Source organism: Cnephaeus nilssonii, assembly GCF_951640355.1.
Source record: "Cnephaeus nilssonii genome assembly, chromosome: 9".
NCBI lineage: Eukaryota > Metazoa > Chordata > Mammalia > Chiroptera > Vespertilionidae > Cnephaeus > Cnephaeus nilssonii.
The window spans coordinates 39,727,855-39,747,608 of NC_137080.1; the positions used below are offsets into that span (position 1 = coordinate 39,727,855).

Below are 19,754 nucleotides of genomic sequence, written 5' to 3' on the forward strand. Positions count from 1 at the left end.
ATTCTGGGGAATAATGATGCTGTTTTTGGAACAGTAAGTAAAATTCCTTAAGTGTAAAGCACTATCTTTTAAGTTGGAATAACATACTCTTGCTCTCATTTTGTAGTTTGGCTGATAATTATTCATGAGGCCAAGTTTATCTTTTAAGACCTGGTTCCTAAGAGGACTTTAAATTAAGTACAGTGATTATAGCTTTTAGCCACACTGTATCCTCTTTGCTAATGAATTCTTTGGAGCAGAATGCTTCTTGTGCAACCCCGCAGCTCACCAGTATTCCTTTTCTCAGATGGATAAACTGTCACTTAAGTTATACAAGAATTAACCTTTGATGTATGCAATCCTTTTCATACCCTATTTAAAAGTCACATATATTTCCTTGTACTAAATAACAGAATATTTATGCTATTTTAAAACCTCTATTATGGAAAAGAAACTGTAATTTCATTTGCCCAATTGGTGATGTCAGGTTATCTTGAAATAAGATGCTGTTGGGAACATCAGCCTGCTTTGAATTCTGTAGACAGCCTTCTCTACATTTACTGTGTTTCAAAAATTTGATTTTTTTTATGGAGAATAGGGACTTGTATTACAAATAATAAAATTCCTAGATAGGCTATGCAATTAATAATAAAATTGAACTATAATATCAGTACTGTAAACCCTAACTGCGTTTGTAGTATTTTTCCTGTATCATTCCAGATGCTAACTCGAGAATCTGTAAGAGGAAGAGTTCCTCTTACTGTAGAGTCTGTCCTCCCCTTTTGGTCACAGGAGTGTGGGTGGGAATCAGAGCTTCCAACCTAGTGAGGAAGGAAGTAGGATGATGAGTTCCTTTGCTATCCTGACCGGTAGGGAGGGTTCTGGGGAAGCTCAGAAACAGTAGACATAATGAGCCTACAATCTGGGCAGTACTTTTATGAATAAAGAGGTTTTTTTACAATGATGCATACACTGTATTTGGTAAGATAGATTACTTGTTATTAAAATCTGAATCTATTTTAGTAAATGTTCTCCCTTTTAAACGAGCATTTTGTAATTTCACAACTTTTCGGCTTCATTTTAAGCGTCAGAACATGAGTTTTAAATGTGTTTTGCTGAACAATTAAAGCAAAGTTATTTAAATTTCCAAATAAATTCTTTAAATTGCCATGATGCTATACAATTTCTTAAAAAAACACACCTGTAATTATTTGAATTGATGAGAACAGGAGTATTTCTCTGATCCTTATTGTTTGGGGGCTCTTGACCTTCAAAAATTTTTTTAAGCATTATAAATTTTTAAACATAGATTATTTCCTAAAAACTTATGAAACCAACATGTATAATGAATAGTTATAAATCAGACTATGATGAATCTAGGCTACCAACCTAGAAGCACTCCCCCTATCACCCACATGAGCATTTTTACATATAGTTACTTAAAAAAAATTTTTTTTATTGATTTCAGAGAGGAAGGGAGAGGAGAGTTAGAAACATCAATGGTCAGAGACAATCATTGACTGGCTGCCTCCTGCATGCCCCTAGCTGGGGATCGAACTCACAACCTGGGCATGTGCCCTGCCTGGGAATCGAACTGTGACCTCCTGGTTCATAGGTCAAGACTCAACCACTGAGCCACACTGGCCTGGCTACATTTACTTTTTAATAACAGCTTTATTAAGGTAGAAGTTAGATACCATAAAGTTCACCCCTTTAAAGGGTATTTTATTTATTTCTTTTTAGAATATTTAGAGTTGGTGCAACCATCAGTACCACATACAGTAGTCCTCATTTAATGTATTTGATAGGTTCTGTGACTTTAAGGGAAACAGTGTATAATGAAAACAGCTTTACCATAGGCTAATTGATAGAAAGAAGAGTTAAGTTCATCCATCAATGTTATAATGAAACTAGAGGCCCAATGCACGAAATTCATGCAAGGGGCTCGGCCCTCGCAGCTTTGTCCAGAAGGTCGTCTGGAAGGACATCCGGAAGGTCGTTCGGCTATCCAGTCTAATTAGCATATTACGCTTTTATTATTATAGATGACGTTATTCAAGGACATGCTATAATTCCAGAACATTTTTGTCATCCCAAAAAGAAACTCCATACCCCATTAGCTATCACTCTCCATTTCCCCTTCCCTCTAGCCCATGTCAACCACTAATCTACTTTCTATCTCTGTGAATTTGCCTATTCTGAACAGTTCGTATAAAAGGAATCTTACAATATATGGCCTTTTAGGTCTTGCTTCTTTCACCTCCATTAAATTTCCATGGTTCATTGATGTAGCATATTTCAGTACATTCATTTTTATGGCCAAGTAATATTCCATTGTATGGAGACATCACATTTCCATTTACCAATGAATTGATGGACATTAATATACAAATTTTTGTGTGGATATATATTTCATTTCTCTTGGGCATATACTTAAGAGTGGAATTTACTGGGTCATTCTAAAAAGTAATTACTGTGTTTAATATTTCCAGGACTTGCTAGACTGTTTTCCAAAGTTTCTGCACCATTTTACATTCTCACCAGCAATGTATGAGGGTTCCAGCTTGTCTGCATTCTTGCCAATACTTACTTTCTATCATTTTAATTATAGCCATCCTAGTGGATATGAGGGGGCATATTATTTTGGTTTTGATTTGTACTTCCCTAATTACTAATTAAACATCTTTTTATGTGCTTACTGGCCATTTTTATATTATCTTAGGAGAAATATCTTTGAATTCTGTGTTCATATCTTTGAATTCCGTGTTCATTTTTTAAATTGCGTTGTCTTTTTATTGTTGCATTGTAAGAGTTCTTTATATATTCTGGATAATAATCCCTTATCAGATATATGATTTGCAGATATTTTCTTCCAAACTGGATTTTCTGCTTTTCTTGATGATGTCCTTTGAAGTACAGAGATTTTTAGTTTTTATGAAGTCCAGCTTTTTTATTGCTTCTGCTTTTGGGTTGTCATACCTAAGAAACCACTGCCAAATCCAAGGCCAATTATTTGTGTCAGAGACAATCCTTCCTGTATAATGCAAATGGCCATCACGCCATAATGGCTCAGACACTCAACACTGGGGAGAGAGGAATGGGGACCAGCCAGGCACAAATGAGCTCGAGAGAGAGGAATGGGGACCAGCCAGACTGTGGCCCGGGAGAGGGACAAGCCACCCGCCCTGCAGTCCCAGGTGCCAACAGCTGGGGTTGCAGCCCAGGAGAGGGACAAGCCGCCCGCCCAGTGGTCCTGGGCACCTGTGGCTGCGCCCTGGGCGAAGCTGGCCCAGGTCCTGGGTGCCTGCGCCCAGCCAGAGGGAGGGCAGCCCAGGTACCAGTTGCCTGCAACTGGCTGGAGGAGGGAATCCTGGGTCCTGGTGCACGGGCGAGGCAGAGGCGGTTAAGGGGCGATCAGGCCAGCAGGGGATCAGTTAGGGGCAATCAGGCCGGAAGGGGAGCAGTTAGGGGCCATCAGGCAGGCAGAGGGGGGTAGGGGCGATCAGGCAGGCAGGCAGGCAAGTGGTTAGGAGCCAGCGGTCCCGGATTGTGAGAGGTAGTCGGACATCCTCCGAAGGGTCCCGGATTGGAGAGGATGCAGGCAGGGCTGAGGGCCCCCCCCCCCCCGCCCCCCGCACGAATTTCATTCACTGGGCCTCTAGTTATCAATATTCTCATATTATGCACTTTATTTAGCATTCACTGCGAAACCCACAGACTGTGTTCAGAGAGCTGGAGATCATTGTAGAGCTTCCTAGATCCTAACCCAGGTTTAGAAGCACTTTCCTAGAGGATAAAACACTTGACTGGGCATCTAGAGAACAAAATTTCAAGCCTGAGGTCATAGACCTCTTTTACTCAAATGTTTCTTCTTGCTACTTTGATTTATTTGTACATTTTAAGTATTGCATAATTATTTTATATGAGCATACTACAAAGAAAGAAGTCACCCGTATATAAAAGTATCCTTTCATTCTTCAGAAGAAAACAGTTTATTAATTGCATTACTTTTGTATTATCCTACCTTTTTAGTGTGGCTTTGGGAAAATTAACAAAGATATTTTAAAACTCTTATAGATGGTAAAATTTAAACTGATTCCCTTGGTATGATTTTGAAATCATTTTTTTAAAAATCAATTTTGAAAAGCTTTAAAAGAAGTTAGATAATTATTACTAAAAACATCAATATCTAGCACTTTTATAAAAAGCTTTTCATTGGCTACTTTACTAAGAATTCCATATAAAATTTTTAAGCAATGTAAATTTTTTTATAATTTGCCTCAAAACAGCACCAAATTGATCTAATCTTGACCAAAAGAAAAATGGTGCTTCCCTGTAACACGTTATTCCATGAAAGGATATGAAGAAGACACAGACTGTTGCCTGTATTTGAAGAAACTTTGCCTTAACTATTTATGTGACAAAATACATTGGCATTGTCTAGACAGAATTATAATAAATATAAGTTTAAGTAAGACAAAACATAAACTTTAAACCAGATGTATGGATATAATTCTGATGGTGTTTTCATTTAATCATAGTCTTAATTAGAACACTACTGCTTTGAGGATTAAGTGTCCCTGACTATAATAATGACAGCTTTTTAAATGTTAATTATTATTTTTTAGAATTGTTGGGAATATTAAAAGTGGACTTCAGGCTCTGGTAGCATAACTACAGAAAGTGCTTATTTTCAAGTCTCCTATTTCCCTACGTAGAGGATAAAAGTCGTCTGATTAAGTGGCACAGACTCCCCACCCTACTCCCCTCTGGTTCCCCACTTCCCACCACCAAAAAGACTGTTTACTGTAAAGGTCTAAAAGCATTCATTTGAAAATGGTCTGATCTTTTTATTTAATGATGTATTGTAATTGTGTATATTCTTAAGCTAATTTTAATATGAGGCTTCTTTTAAAAAGCATGTGATACAAAATTTGACATGCATGAATATATCTTAGGCCAAATATGCATGTGACAGTTTGAAGCACATATCATGTGTCATTGTTCATAAAGTCTGGGAGCATATCCTGTGTAAACCCCTGTTTTTATTTGTGCCACATATTCTAATTAACAAGACTTCAAAGGGAACTGATGGTCAAATACCAGTTATTATTCATTCTTTGTTAGTGGTTCTATAGAGACTAAATAAATAGTGTTACCTTTGGTTCCACACTTACTAGTAACAGTGGTTTAAAAGGGAAGAATGAAAAGAACTAATCATTGTTAAGCACCTATTGCATAAAAAGTTCTATGGATCTCATCTTATTTAATTATCATAGCAGTCATTTAAAGATATATATTATTCCCATTTTTCAAATTCAGAAACAGACTCCCAAAGATAAATGAGATTTGCCATCAGTACACAGTCAGTTGTGTTGTAATTTGGGATTTCAACCAAGCCTTTCCTAATCCCACTTTTCTTCCCTTATCCACTAATTTCTCATAGGTACCATTGTATTCCATCCACTCCCCCTATGAAAGGGGAGGCTTGGTGCTGAATTATGCCTGAAAGGCCTATCTCTTTCTCTTTTTAAAAAATTTTATCTATTTCACATTGGAATCTTAAAGACCTTCTATATTCCCTCCTTTGGTTCCATCCTCTCTTGAAACTCCCTACTGTTTTAATATATTACATTCTATCACACTTAGCATATTTTACTTTGTACCTACTGGTACATCTTCCACACTTAGAAAATGAAATTATCTAACCAGTTATGTTTTTTTTTTTTTGGGGGGGGGGGGTGTATTTTTGCTCTAGCTGCCAAAAGGTCCAGAATTAAATTTTGTGCTTTTAAGTTTTCTCTCATAGAGCTTTGTACATATTTCTGTACATATTACTGTATTATAATGATTTGTTTTTGTGTGCTTTATTTATCTTTGTATCCAATAGCATAGTGTTACCCTAGAAAGTGGTCAATAAATGTTTAATGAATGAAGATTTATGATATAATTTACCCGTGCCCTCTCTGCTCATGCATCAGAGGCCCTGAACCAGGGTACTACTATTGGGATAATTTTTGTTTTTTAATGGCTAGATTCTGAGGGCCTAGATCTGGGCTGTTTGGGGAACGGGAGGCAGCCATAAGGACTGTGCCTAGTTGCAAAGACCACCAGGCTTGGCTGGACTAGGCAAGAATTTATCTAAGCATATGAAATCAGCCCTAAACCAAAATAGGAAGTAGCAAGTGAACCTAAGAGGTGAAGCCAGATATGAGAGCTGGAGTGCTGCCAAGAGAGTGGGGACCATAGTCAGGAAAGTACGATGTGGTCAGAAACTGGGAGGTTTGAGAACAGGCTAGGAAGCAGAAAGAATTTGAAAGGATTTGGTTCTGGATGGGGGCTGTGAACACTTATAGAGAAGGACTTAACTTTTTGAGGGGGTGTTAATCCTCACTGGAGAATATTTTTTCCATTGATTTTTTTTTTTTAAAAGAGGGGGCAGAGGGAGAGAATAGAGAGAGAAACACAGATGTGAGAGAGCCACATCAATTGGTTGTCTGCAACCCAGTTACCTGCCTTGACCAGAATTGCTGACACTCTAACCACTGAGCAACACCAGCCAGGGCAGAGAGGGACTAAATTTTAAGTTGCTAGGTTAAAGGAGTTACTTAGGGCTGGTCAGAGAGTTTTGTGAGGGCAGAAACTCGACTCATTTTTCTCCAAGTATCTCTAACAAGTACTTGAGACAATAAAAGAGATGGATTAAAGTAAGAATGAACAAATAAATGAATCAATGAAGCAAATCTATTTTCAGGTCACTTCATTTATCCACATCTCTTTTATCTCTTCTCTCCATTTTCTTTGCCACCATACAAGTTCATATCCTCATTATTTCTCAAACAAACCAAAGGGACTCCCCAATTCTCCAGTCTCTCCCCAATTCCAATTAATATTATAGGTGCAATAGGATTAGTCCTTTTAATTTTTTTTTTCAATTTGTTGAAACAAAACGAGTTCACCCATCCCTTCCCAACCACCATTCTGTTGTCGATATCTATGACTTGGTTGTTTTTTTTGCTTCATTTTTAGATTCCACATATAAGAGAGAGGATAATTCTATCCAAGCTGCATATGTGTTAATCGTTTTTGTTATCTGCATGCTTTTGTTATAAGAAATCTCAAAAATAATATTTAGCATATTCAGGAAATAAATACAATATTCTTCATTGCAATTTACTTGTTTTTATATCCTTAAAATTAATGCCTGTCACCACTATTAATCAGCAACTATGTGATTCTCAAAAGTATTGTGGTTTTGTTTTCTTGAACTAAGGATCTAAAGAAAGGTTTATTGGTATTCATCATTGTCACCATTTTGGTGTTAATGAAGCTTTTACTACTTATTATGTAAAGCTTTTCAAATATAGTAAATTTAGTTTGTTATTTTAAAACTGTGTGTCAAGTGAAAATACACTGATTTTCATAGCCCTAGTAATTGGTGGGGTTTTTAATATTGGAGGTAGCTTTTGTACATGGATGCCATACTTATAATTATTTACTCTTTGTTAGACTTGTATATTGTAAAATCTAGTTTTCTAATGCCTTTCAATTCAATTTATACTAGTTATAAATATAGTAATTTTATGTAAAAAATAAGAGCAATCTTTTTCATTTATTGATATTTCTTAATTCATACCCTTTCCAGATTTTATTCTTCTAAAACACACAGTAATACTTATGTAATGAAATAAATCTATACATGTAATTACTTTCTTTACTGATAAATAGATATTAATAATTCCAGTTATAGTTCAGTATAGCTGATTTTTAAAACACACGTACAAATCTAACACATGAATCCTTTGATATACTTCAGCAACTATTGTGAATTAAATAAATTTTGCTTATAAATGTAGTAAATCATCCTATTTCAGAGGACATAAAAAGCATAACATATGCACAAAGTAGCTGATGATATCAAAACATCTGAAAAAATACAACATATGTAGAGTATCAATGTAATACTACTTGTTTCTTCAGTCTCATCTAAGGCTCACTGGAGTAAATGATATTATGGATTCAGTTTACAGTGATTGGGTCATTGGTTGGAGTTCCTGAACCTACGATGATTCTGCCCAAGATGTTATAACAGCCTGAGTCCCTTATCATCATCAGGTTTTGCCTGCTGTCTCAATAGGAGATACCACTATCACCACCTCACATACACACACACCCTGCCCCCACCTTTTGTGGTTGTTGTTAATCCTCACCCAAGGTATTTTTCCATTGAATTTTTCATATTCAGTGAATAGAATCTTCCTTTACTATCTGATGTGATTTTTCTTCCTCTTTATGGTCATTGACGCCTTGATCAGAAAGCCAGCTATGTACCCTTCTAGCTGTACTTTGTCATTTTTAATAAAAAACTAGATTTCTAATTCTTATTGTATGTTGATACAATATATATGACCAAAACAACAAAATTAGCACTGATATTATGTAGTGACAGAGTGACTACAAGAGCCTCATCTTATTAAAATCATCCATGTTGGGTTTTTTAAATATATTTTATTGATTTCTTTACAGAGAGGAAGGGAGAGGGATAGAGAGTTAGAAACATCGATGAGAGAGAAACATCAAATCAGCTGCCTCTTGCACACCCCCTACTAGGGATGTGCCCGCAACATGCCCTTGACTGGAATCGAACCTGGGACCTTTCAGTCCGCAGGTGGACGCTCTATCCACTGAGCCAAACCCATTTAGGGCAAAATCATCCATGTTTTATATTATAAAATTGATAAAATACATATCAGTATTTTATAAATTTATATTGTGTCATCACATTTAATAAGAACAGTGACACCACCTATTGAGCATTTACTACATGCTAGGCATTGTTCTAAATGCTTTACATGAATTAACATATAATATTCACATACAGTTGTAACAAATAATACAGAAAGATCTATATTCCTTTCATTCAGTTTCCCACATTGGTGGCATCTTCTGTAACTATATTACAATATCATAACCAGGAAATTGACATTAATACAATCCACAAACCTTCCTCATATTTCATTAGTTTTCCATCACAAAGGCTACCCTTTTATAGCCACAGCCACCAGCCTCACCTATCTCATTTCCCCCTTGCCCTAACCTCTGACAACCACTAATATCTTCTCCATTTCTAAAATTTTGTCGTTTTACTAATGTCATACAGTTTATAAACTTTAGAATTCGGCTTTTTATTATGCAGCATAATTCCCTTGAGCTCCATACAAGTTGTAATGTGTATTAACCTTTTGCACTTGGATGTCGAGTGTGACTCGACACGGTTAGCATCGGTAGCAGCTCGTATGTCGAATTGTATTGAATGTATCAACAATTTGAAATATAAAAAAATCCAAATAAATAAGTTTGTATGAAAAGAAACTCGTTTTTTATTCTACTGCTGCGCTTTGTAAAATCTGGGGCATTTAAAAAATTAAATCCCGAGTAGAATAAAGGAATCAAGAAAAAAGCGAGTGCAAAGTGTTAATAAGTTTTAAAATTATTGCTGAGTAGTATTCCATGGTATGAATATTCCATTTGGTATATTTAAGAAATTACTAACAAACTTTTAGAAAGTAACAAGGGTAGTTTCAAAGATAAGTTTACCAAATCATATTATTTCTCATGAGAGAGCAATTCTGCTTCTTGGAGTCATTGCAAGTTTGCATATCTATAATAATCCTATCTAATAATAGACAAATATGCAAATTGACCATACCTCCGACACACCCACAAGCCACACCCACCATCCAATCAGAGCGAGTATGCAAATTAACCCAAACCAAGATGGCTACAGCCACAGAGAGCAAGGTTTCCTAGGTAACAGAGGAAGCCAAGCTTTCTGCCTGCCCTGGCCAGGCCTAAGCCTCCACTCAAGCTACAAAGTTTCAATTGCAGAAGGTAAACAAATTCAAACAAATGGCGGCAGAATGGAGCTTGAGAGAGCAGGCCAGGGTTGCCGCCGGCAACAGGGGAAGCAAAGCTTTAAAGCACACCCTGGCCGGGCCCACCCGCTTAAGGCAACAAAGTTTCAATTATAACCCCAACACAAATGGCTACCAGACCTCGGAGGGAGCCCCAGGCTTGGCTCTGCTCCAGGCTACAAAGTTTCAATTGTAGAAGGAAAATAAATTCCAGATACCAGGGCCTCTGCTTGGGTTGCCAGGGGGCGTGGTCGGCCTGCAAACCACCACAGGCCCCTCGCTCAGGCCGCCCCACACCCCAAGGGAACCCCCACCTGATCCGGGACGCCCTTCAGGGCAAACCAACTGGCCCCCACCCCTGTACCAGGCCTCTATCCTATCTAATAAAAGAGTAATATGCAGATTGACCATCACTCCAACACACAATATAGCTGCACCCATGTGGTCAAAGATCCTGCCCCCATGTGGACACAAGATGGCCACCACAAGATGGCCAGCAGGAGAGGGCAGTTAGGAGGCACCCGGCCTGCAAGGGAGGGCAGTTGAGAGGGACCAAGCCTGAAAGGGAGGGCAGTTGGAGGTGATCAGCCCTGCAGGAGAGGGCAGTTAGGGGTGACCAGGCCGGCAGAGGAGGGAAGTTGGGGGCAAACAGGCTGGCAGCAGAGTGGTTAGGGGGTGATCAGGCTGGCAGGCAGAAGCGGTTAGGGGCAATCAGGAAGGCAGGTAGGCAAGCAGTTGGGAGCCAGCAGTCCTGGATTGTGAGAGGGATGTCCCATTTTGGAGAGGGTACAGGCTGGGCTGAGGGACAACCCCCCTCCATGCACGAATTTCGTGCACCGGCCCTCTAGTCTTCTATAATAATAAAAGCATAATACGCTAATTAGACTGGACAGCCAAAGGACCTCCTGGACGTCCTTCTGGATGACCTACTGGACAAAGCTGAGGCCACTGCGGCTACGAGGGCCAAGCACCTTGCACCAATTTCATGCATCGGGCCTCTAGTCTATATACACTGAGTGGCCAGATTATTATGATCTTTGAGTGCATAATAATCTGGCCACTCAGAGTGTGTGTGTGTGTGTATAGGCCTGGTGCATGAATTCATGCATGGGTGGGATCCGGCCAGCCTGGCCAGGGGGAGGGGACATGGGCGGTTGGCCAGCCTGCCTGCTGGTTGAATTCCTGGTTGAGGGGACAATTTGCATATTAGCCTTTTATTATATAGGATATACACTGAATGGCCAGATTATTATGCGTTCAGAGATCATAATAATCTGGCCACTCAGTGTATATATAAAAGGCTAAGCGACCGTCTGGCCAGTAGTTATGACGCACTGTGACCACCAGTGGGCAGACGCTCTGACCGGTAGCTATGATGCACACTGACCACCAGCGGGCAGATGCTCAATGCAGGAGCTGCCGAGCTGTGGTGACTTGGCAGCAGCGGTTCTCGGGTGACGCACCCCAGAAGCAGAGAGGAGGGAGCTCGATTCTGGGGTGTGTCACCTGAGAACTGCCCTCTTGCATTCCGGGACCCCTCAGGGAATGTCAGAGAGCTGGTTTCGGCCCAATCCCTGCAATCAAAGGGATCCCACCTGCCGGAGGGACCCAGCTCTCTCCATAGACACTCTTTGATCCATGGCACCACCCCAGTTGTGGCTGGCTAGGGAGGGACTGTGAGAGGTTGGCTCCAGGGTGTGTCTGTCCTGTCTCACCCAGTTCCGCCTGCCTGGCCACCTTCTAATTAATTTCCTTTCAGTGTGCATGAATCTGTTCACCGGGGCACTACTTTATAAATAACCTAGTAGCCCTGTGCACGAATCTGTGCGCCAGTAGCTCACTGCTGCCCTCCAGTAGCTCTTCGCCCACTGCCGCACCCTCCTGTAGTTCCCTCCCAACCCCCTCCCCCCCCCCCTCATAGCTTGCTGCCCTGCCCCCTCCTGTAGCTCTCCGCCACACACTTGTAGCTTGCTGCCCCACCCTCCTGCTGATCCGTGATCCAGTCATTACTCGGTCAGTCATTACGCTTCACGGCGTAACGACCATTTGAATATTACATCTTTATTATATAGGATGGCTAGATTAAGTAAGTATTAGCTATATTCCTGCTATAGTGGCTTTCTTGTTTGTCAGACTAAGATTTGCATTACCATGGATACAGTTAGCATTGTCTGGTTTCATGTACACTAAATCAAAGTTTAAAGAATTCATGTTCTTTTTATATTTTTTAAATTCTTGCTATATAAAAAGGAAGATAGCTTTTAAATACTTTTAACATAATGTAGTCTTCTCGGCTAACTCTAATTTAGGCTTAATGAGATTTGTTAAGAAATTTGCATAAATTCACCCTCGATTCCCATTGCCTTTCAGAGCCTCTGTACTTGAATGATCTGTCTGTGGAGGGCTTTTGTTTTAAGGGTAACTCCCAAAATTGAGTCTTTTCCATATTTGGTGTGACTTACTCAGACACTTAATTGTTTTCTTTCTAGAACTATAAATTTTTAAGAATAAGAATATAAGTTTTTAAAGACACACTAATCTCTGTTAAACAAAATGTTTATTAGATTTTTGATTGGGGTATTTGATTCTTCATCTTTTTATTTATTTAGTTATTTACTTTTAAAAATATGTTTTTATTTACTTATTTATTTTAAAACTTTATTGTTGAAAGTATTAGATATATCTCTCTTCCCCTCTATTGAACCCTTCTAGCCTGCCCCAACCCCCCATAAATAGCTTTTATTGATTTTAGAGAGAGAGGAAGGGAGACACAGAGAGAAACATCGATTGGTTTTTCTCCGACATGCACACTGACTGCACCTTGACCAGGGACCAAACCCACAACCTGGGCAAGTGCCTTGACAAGGAATTGAACCCCTGATCTTTTGGTACATGGAACAAAGCTCAACAAACTGAGCCATACCTGCCAGGGCTGGATCTTCATTTTTAAAAAAATATTTTTTAAAAAAAGGCCCAGTGCACAGATTCGTGCACCAGTGGGGTCACTTAATTGTGCCCTCTTGCAACCCGGGACTCCTTGGGGGATGTCGGAGAACCGGTTTAGGCCTAGTCCCCGCAGGGCAGGCTGAAGGACCCCACTGGTGCATGAATTCGTGCACCAGGCCTCTAGTATGTATATAAGATCTTTGGTTAATCTTTTCCCCCCTTCTCCCCTTCCTTCTGAGATTCATCAGTCTGTTTCATGCTTCCATGCCTGTGCATTTAGTGTCTGCCCTCTGGTGGTCATTGCACTTCATAGGTACCGGCCAGTCAGCTGGTTGGCCGGTCGCTTGGGTTTTTATATATATAAAGGCATTACTCTGTACTTTTAGGTTTCTATAATTTTTCACACCACAAATTTTAAAATAAAAACTACCAGCTTAACACATTGCAGACCAGTAGTTTTATTTCTAGCTTTACCCAGTGCCCAGATAAGTTGGTATTGAACGAGTACAAAAAACATTTTACATAAATGTTAAAGGCACGCCTTAAAATTAAATACCCATTGCATTTTGAAGTTATTTATTACATGTTCTTTCAAGCTAATATCTTTTTAAAGTATGATACTTTGTAAAACACTGTGTAATGTGAAAACACGATAATTCTTGTGATCTGTCCGCAATGTGTTAAAATAAAATAAAATAACAAGGGGAGGAGGTTATTTTTATTCTCTTTATCATATATTTATTTATTAACTTACTCTGTGCTTGGCACAATTCTTTAATTATTTCTACACACATTTAAGAAATAGGGAATGGCCTGACTGTCGTGGCTCAGTGGTTGAACGTCGACCTATGAACCAGGAGGTCACGGTTTGGATTACTGGTCAGGGCACATGTCCAGGTTTCAGGCTTGATCCCCAGTGTGGGGCATGCAGAAGGCAGCCAATCAGCAATTCTCTCTCATCCTTGATGTTTCTATCTGTCTCTCCCTCTCCCTTCTTCTCTGAAATCAATAAAAATACATATTTTTAAAAAAGAAATAGGGCATGTCCCAAATTTCTGAAGAAACTGGGTGCAAGATCATAGAGCTCATAAACAATACTTCAGTTAGTAGACTGGCTGATTCCAGAGTTTCTGCACTCTGTGTCATGATGAAGTTTTCATCATCTTTAACATGCTCCTATAGAGGTAGTTTAGGAAAATGAAAATTATAAAAGTGGGTAAACATTAAAATCAATTAGCAATAAGTTATGACATAGTGCTAATAACTGTTGCTGTATTGACTATTTTGAAAATTTTTTTTAACATATAGAGAAGTTAAAATAATAAAACAACTAAGACAATATATATCCTTCATCTAGATTCACCAGTAATTAACATTTTTCTACATTTGCTTTCCCTTCCCTTCCATGATTTTGACACCTACGGAATTTGACATTAATTTAATGAAGTTGTCTAATGTTCATTCCTCATTTCCCAAGTTATTTCAAAAAAATCTTTTATAGCTGATTTTTAAATTTTTCTTCTCCAATCCAGTATTCAGTCAAGGTTTATTTTTGTATTTAATTGTTATATATTGTCAGTCTTTTTTAATGTTTTTGCATTGTTTTTGTTTTATTTTTTATTGCCTCTGAAAACTTTTTTGAGGCATCTAGGCCAGTTGTAGAACATTGCACATTCTGGGTTTGATTGTTTCCTCATTGCTAGATTTACTTTATGTTAAGCATTCTGGGCAATAATACCACATTGATGATGTATGTTTCTGATTGCACTATATCCAAAGGAATCTAATGCAAGCTTTAAATTTCTGATCTATTAATTTGTTATTTGTACCAACAAAGACTTAATTGTTTGAATTCTTTCTTCATTTTTCAAATAGACAACGACTGAACGACCTTTCATTCAGAAGCTTTTTCGTCCTGTGGCTACTGATGGACAATTGCATACTTTAGGAGATCTCCTCAAAGAAGTCTGTCCTTCTGCGATTGCTCCTGAAGGTAATATAATTAGCAGTAGTGAAACATTTCTTTCATTTCTCTTTGTTCCTAAGGTAACGTAAGTATTCTGCAGTTATAACTTTTACTAATTACTTCAGGAAGAAAAATTTTTTTTAAGTATGTTTTTATTGATTTTTTTAGAGAGAGAGGAAGGGAGAGAGATAGATAGAAACATTAATGACATCATCAATTGGCTGCGCTCCCACGGCCTCTACCCTCACCCCCCTTACCCTCAGGGGATCGAGCCCATAACCCTGGCATGTGCCCTGACCAGGAATTGAACCAGTGATCTCCTGGTTCCTGGGTGGAAGCTCAACCACTGACCCACGCCAGCTGGGCCAGAAGAAATTTTCATTATCTTACAGGGAAAAGTCTTTTGAAACAGAAGCACTTAATATTGAATCTATTTTATAAATTACTGGCACTAACAAAATAAGGAATTGACTCTCTTTTTGACAAAATAAAATACATTGTTCTTAAATTATCTTTTTATCTCATCTTTGGTTTCCTGGTCCTCTCATTTGTAAATTCAGTCTGATAAATATTTTTAATCTTCTACTGTGTTTCTTCATTCTAAAAGAATAAGAGGTAGTAAAATAAAATATCTTACCTTTGTTTTTCTTAATTAAATATGCCTGCCTTTTCTGGCATTCTTGTGTATCTAGCACTTCTAAATTGCACAAAGTTTCAATGGGGAGAGGGGACAAGGGGACATCTAAAATACCAACAGAGATTGATTTTTTAAAAAATTTATTGACCAGTACTCAGAATTATTGAAATTGAACAGGTTTTATTGGTTAAAGAGTTTATAAATGTATTATTAGGTCTTGCTGTCATTTGTCATGAGTGTACCATATAGTCAAAGTTTTTGATGGTGCCTTGCACACCCTCATATTTCTAATGCTGGGTTAAGTGTTTACTCAAAATTTAAATTACTGAATTCTTTCTTTGTGTCATTACCTGAAACAGTATTTACGATAATTAAATCATAGCATAATTGACATTAGGTTGACCATAATACTGTCTTCCAGTCTTAATCTACTTTCGTTACTGTGTAATTTTAGTTTTCAGTAAGAGTTTCAATTAAATAGTTTCTTAGCAATTTAATGATTTTTATTTTTAGTAAATTTATTGTGTTGTTCATTCATTGCTGCCATCTAGTTTTAGAACATACCGATCACCTCAATAATTTAGTTTTGCTTGTTGGCAGCTAATCAGTGCTCTCACTGTCAATTGTAGGAAACTATTGGTCTGCTTCCTGTCTCTGAAATTTGCCTCTTTTGGATATTTCACATATATGGAATCATACAAAATTGTGATTGGTTTATTTCACTTAGCATAAGTTTTTGGTTTCATCCCATTTGTGGTGTGATTCAGAAGTTCCTTTTTTATTGCTGTCTAGTAGTCCATTGGGAATATATACTGTATTTTATTTATTCATTCACCAATGGGTGGGCATTTAGATAGTTTCAACCTTTTTACTTTTTAACTATATATATACGTATATATTGATTGATTGATTTCAGAGAGGAAGGGAGAGGGATAGAATCATTCATTGGCTGCCTCCTGCACACCCCCCACTGGGGATTGAGCCCACAACCTGGGCATATGCCCTTACCGGGAATCAAACCATGACCTCCTGGTTCATAGGTCAACTCTCAACCACTGAGCCACACTGGCCAGGCTCCACCTTTTCACTTTTTTTTTTCTTCCCTTTTATTCTCTTTTTGTTTTCTACCACCTTTTCACCTTTATGAATAATGCTGCTGTGAACGTTTGCATACAGATCACTGTGTGGACATGTTTTCACCTTTCTTGGATAGATTGATTCCTAGGAGTGGAATGGTTGGGTAGTATGGTACATTTATGTTAAACTTTTTAAGAAACTGCTAAACTTTTCCAAATTGGCTGCACCATTTTACAGTCATGCCAGCAATGTTTGGGAGTTCCAGTTTCTTTATATTCTCACTAGCATATACTTTTTGTCTTATTATAGCCATCCTAGTGCTTTTGTAGTGGTGTATCATGGTGGTTTTAGTTTTTACTTTCCTAATAACGAAGTTGAGTGTGTTTTCATGTACTAGACATCTGTAATGAGATATCTATTCACACCTTTTCCTCAAATTTTATAGATTATTTGTCTTCTTATTACTGAATTTTGAGTTATTTATATATTCTGGATATAAGTCCTTATCAGATATAATTTGTAATTTTTTCCTAGTCTGGGTCTGGTTTTTTAAATTTTCTTTAAAAGAGTAAAATATTTAAATTTGATGAACTCCTATTATCAAGGCTTTTATGTATTGTATTCCGTTAATAATTTAAAAATCATTTTCTGATAGAAAATATATTTATGTAGTTCTAAAATCAAAATGTACTTAAAGGAATTTAGAGTAAAGTTTCTTTTCAACTTTTATTCACCAAATCCTAATACAGTTCCCCTCTACAGAGACAACCAATATTGCTATTTTCCTCTATGTTCTTACAGGGATAATTAGACTTTTTTTTGTTTTTGAAGTCAAGTTACAGAAATTTTGATTGGGGTATTCTCTGTAACTGTTATTGATTTAGGAGTACTTACTGTTCCAGTTTATTTTCTCCATGCTGTAAGGATTTAAACATACCACACATACACACAAACAACAATCCCTATTTCCTGTCTGTTTTGCTACTTTCTTGAAGATCTGAGAATATAGACTAGTTTTTCCATTTGAAGTATGATTAAGAGATTAATCATTTTTATTGCTAACAGAGATGGGATGTGAACCTCATACCTCACTGCAAGCATTAACTTTCATTTATTCGTTTCTCTGTACTGTATATTTTTATTCTTTCTCTTGAGTACTTCGTAGTATTTTAAAGAACATTGAAAAATGCCTTCATTAATTAAGAGTAATTAAAATGTAAGTTATAGCTTAATATTCAAATGGCTACCTTATTTTTCTTATATTTTTTGACAGTCTACTCTCAAAACATTATGTCATTTAAAATAATACATCTTTATAAGATCCGTGACTATTGAATGAGAACATCACAATGAAACTAAAACTTTGGAGGGAAATTGTTCTGCTGTAATGATCTTATCCCCCAACCAGCAGCACACTTGTCAACAAATACACAGAATGATGAAGGAAAACTTACTAGAAAAGAACAGGAAGAAATTGGTTGGGTGTTAATTTTGTGTTTGATATCTTTAAAGAACCTTAGAGTTATCTGTTCATTCTCTTATTTTAGATGATTTGCTGTTAGTTTCTTTCTACTTAATTGCAGAACTAGGTTTAGAACTCAGGTCATCTCCATCTCCTGGTTCATTGTTTTTTTTCCACTTTACTACGCTACCGTTTATTTTCATTTTCACTTTTTAACTTTTTTGTTTAGTTTAAAATAACATTTTGAAATGTTTGCTTTTTCCTGTCTTTTTATTCTGTTTTGTGTCTAGTACCTAATCTCACCTATGTGCTGTTCTCTCTTAAAATATTTCCTGGTATGATCTTAAGAACCTGAACTTCTATATTGATTTTGTTCATTTTGTTATTTTAGAGTTTCTGTATGATTTTAACAATTCTTGTTGAATTGATTAAAATGGTGTCTGTGGCATTCAGACATTTAAATGAAAAGCGATCACATGCTTTGAGCTGACAAAACGCACCTTTGTGCTGTTTTGCCATCCTACATCCAGGTCACAATACATGCAAGGTTAGCACAGCCCTGTACAAGAATGGCACACAAGTTTGGGAGGCCTTTTATTCTTTTAAATATTTTTTATTCTCTTCTAAATTTTTAGCATGTCCTACAAGTACACCTGTTCCTAAAGAATACACAGTATGACTTCCCATGCATTTTTTTTGAAGGGGAGTGGTGAGGTAGCCATTCATAACTTTAACCCACAAACCTGCTTCTTAGGTGATTTCAGTTGCGATAGGTGGATATCTTTGTGTGACAGTCTTCTTCACACCCAAATTGTTACATGCTTATATTGGTGGGAAACATACATATGCATGCAAGCACACACACACGCCATACAGACATAATTGAAATGCTATAAATAGCACCTATACTTTTGAGGTACGTTTGATTGTTTCATACTAGGCGGCGGCCACATTCTAATACAAGTATTTTTGGAAAAAACTTTTATTTGCCTCTTTCTTTTGTCACCTCATATTGGAAAATAACGGTCATTTCAGGATCTGTGGGGAATATTTAAAACAGGTCACTATTTCAGTCAAGAATTGTTTACTGTCTGGTTCAGTACGCCTGTGGCATTGTTAAACGTGAAGCATTTTGAAACATCTGCACCCAACTTAGGTTGAAAGCGAAAGACTTTAAGATTGGGTGTGTTTGGATAAGAACTGGCTATCATCACATGATAGAGAAAGTACTTCATAAAACTTATGTGGCACCATTGTCTACTCCTTTAAGAAATGATTCATGCATGAAAGAATTTTGCCTTTATTTCATCACATGAAGGTAGAATATACTAATAATTATGAAGACATACTTTAGGTCATTGTTCTTGTGGAATAACTAATGATGCTTTGTGTGTTTCTTTTTGTTGTTTTTAAGTGACTAGAGGAGTTAGCCAAGTTAGAGGTAACAGGAAGTAATCAAAGGTGAGCTCAGGTAAATTTTTTCTGTGGTGTCAGCTTTAGTTAAAATGACTCAGAGCTAAGCTTCTGTATGAGACCTGAAGTGAATTTTTTTCTTTGTTCATTAACATTAAAAACAACAACATATCAACAAAAAACAGCAAAAGTTAAAGCCCGTAGCTTTTATTCTTTTACTTGGGAGAATACAGGACACCTGTAAGCTTTGCCCAATCATATTTCATTTCCCAGTTTTCTAATTATAATATATAAAAACCTAGGAGGTTAGGCTTAAGAGAATAAAAATGTCTGTCCATGCTTTGGTTAATCCTCTTTAAC

At 37.4% G+C, this 19,754-nt stretch overlaps 1 protein-coding gene across 7 annotated transcripts in view; it reads left to right on the forward strand.

Annotated features, from left to right (window-relative positions):
• The window catches only part of ATG5 (autophagy related 5), a 194,588-nt gene that overhangs the window by 88,240 nt on the left and 86,594 nt on the right, over window positions 1–19,754 (forward strand). For all 7 annotated transcript variants that reach the window (XM_079781132.1, XM_079781135.1, XM_079781131.1 and 4 more), the window contains one exon: window positions 14,715–14,832. In XM_079781132.1, coding sequence (XP_079637258.1) covers window positions 14,715–14,832 — 118 coding nt within the window. The remainder of the gene's footprint in view (window positions 1–14,714; window positions 14,833–19,754) is intronic.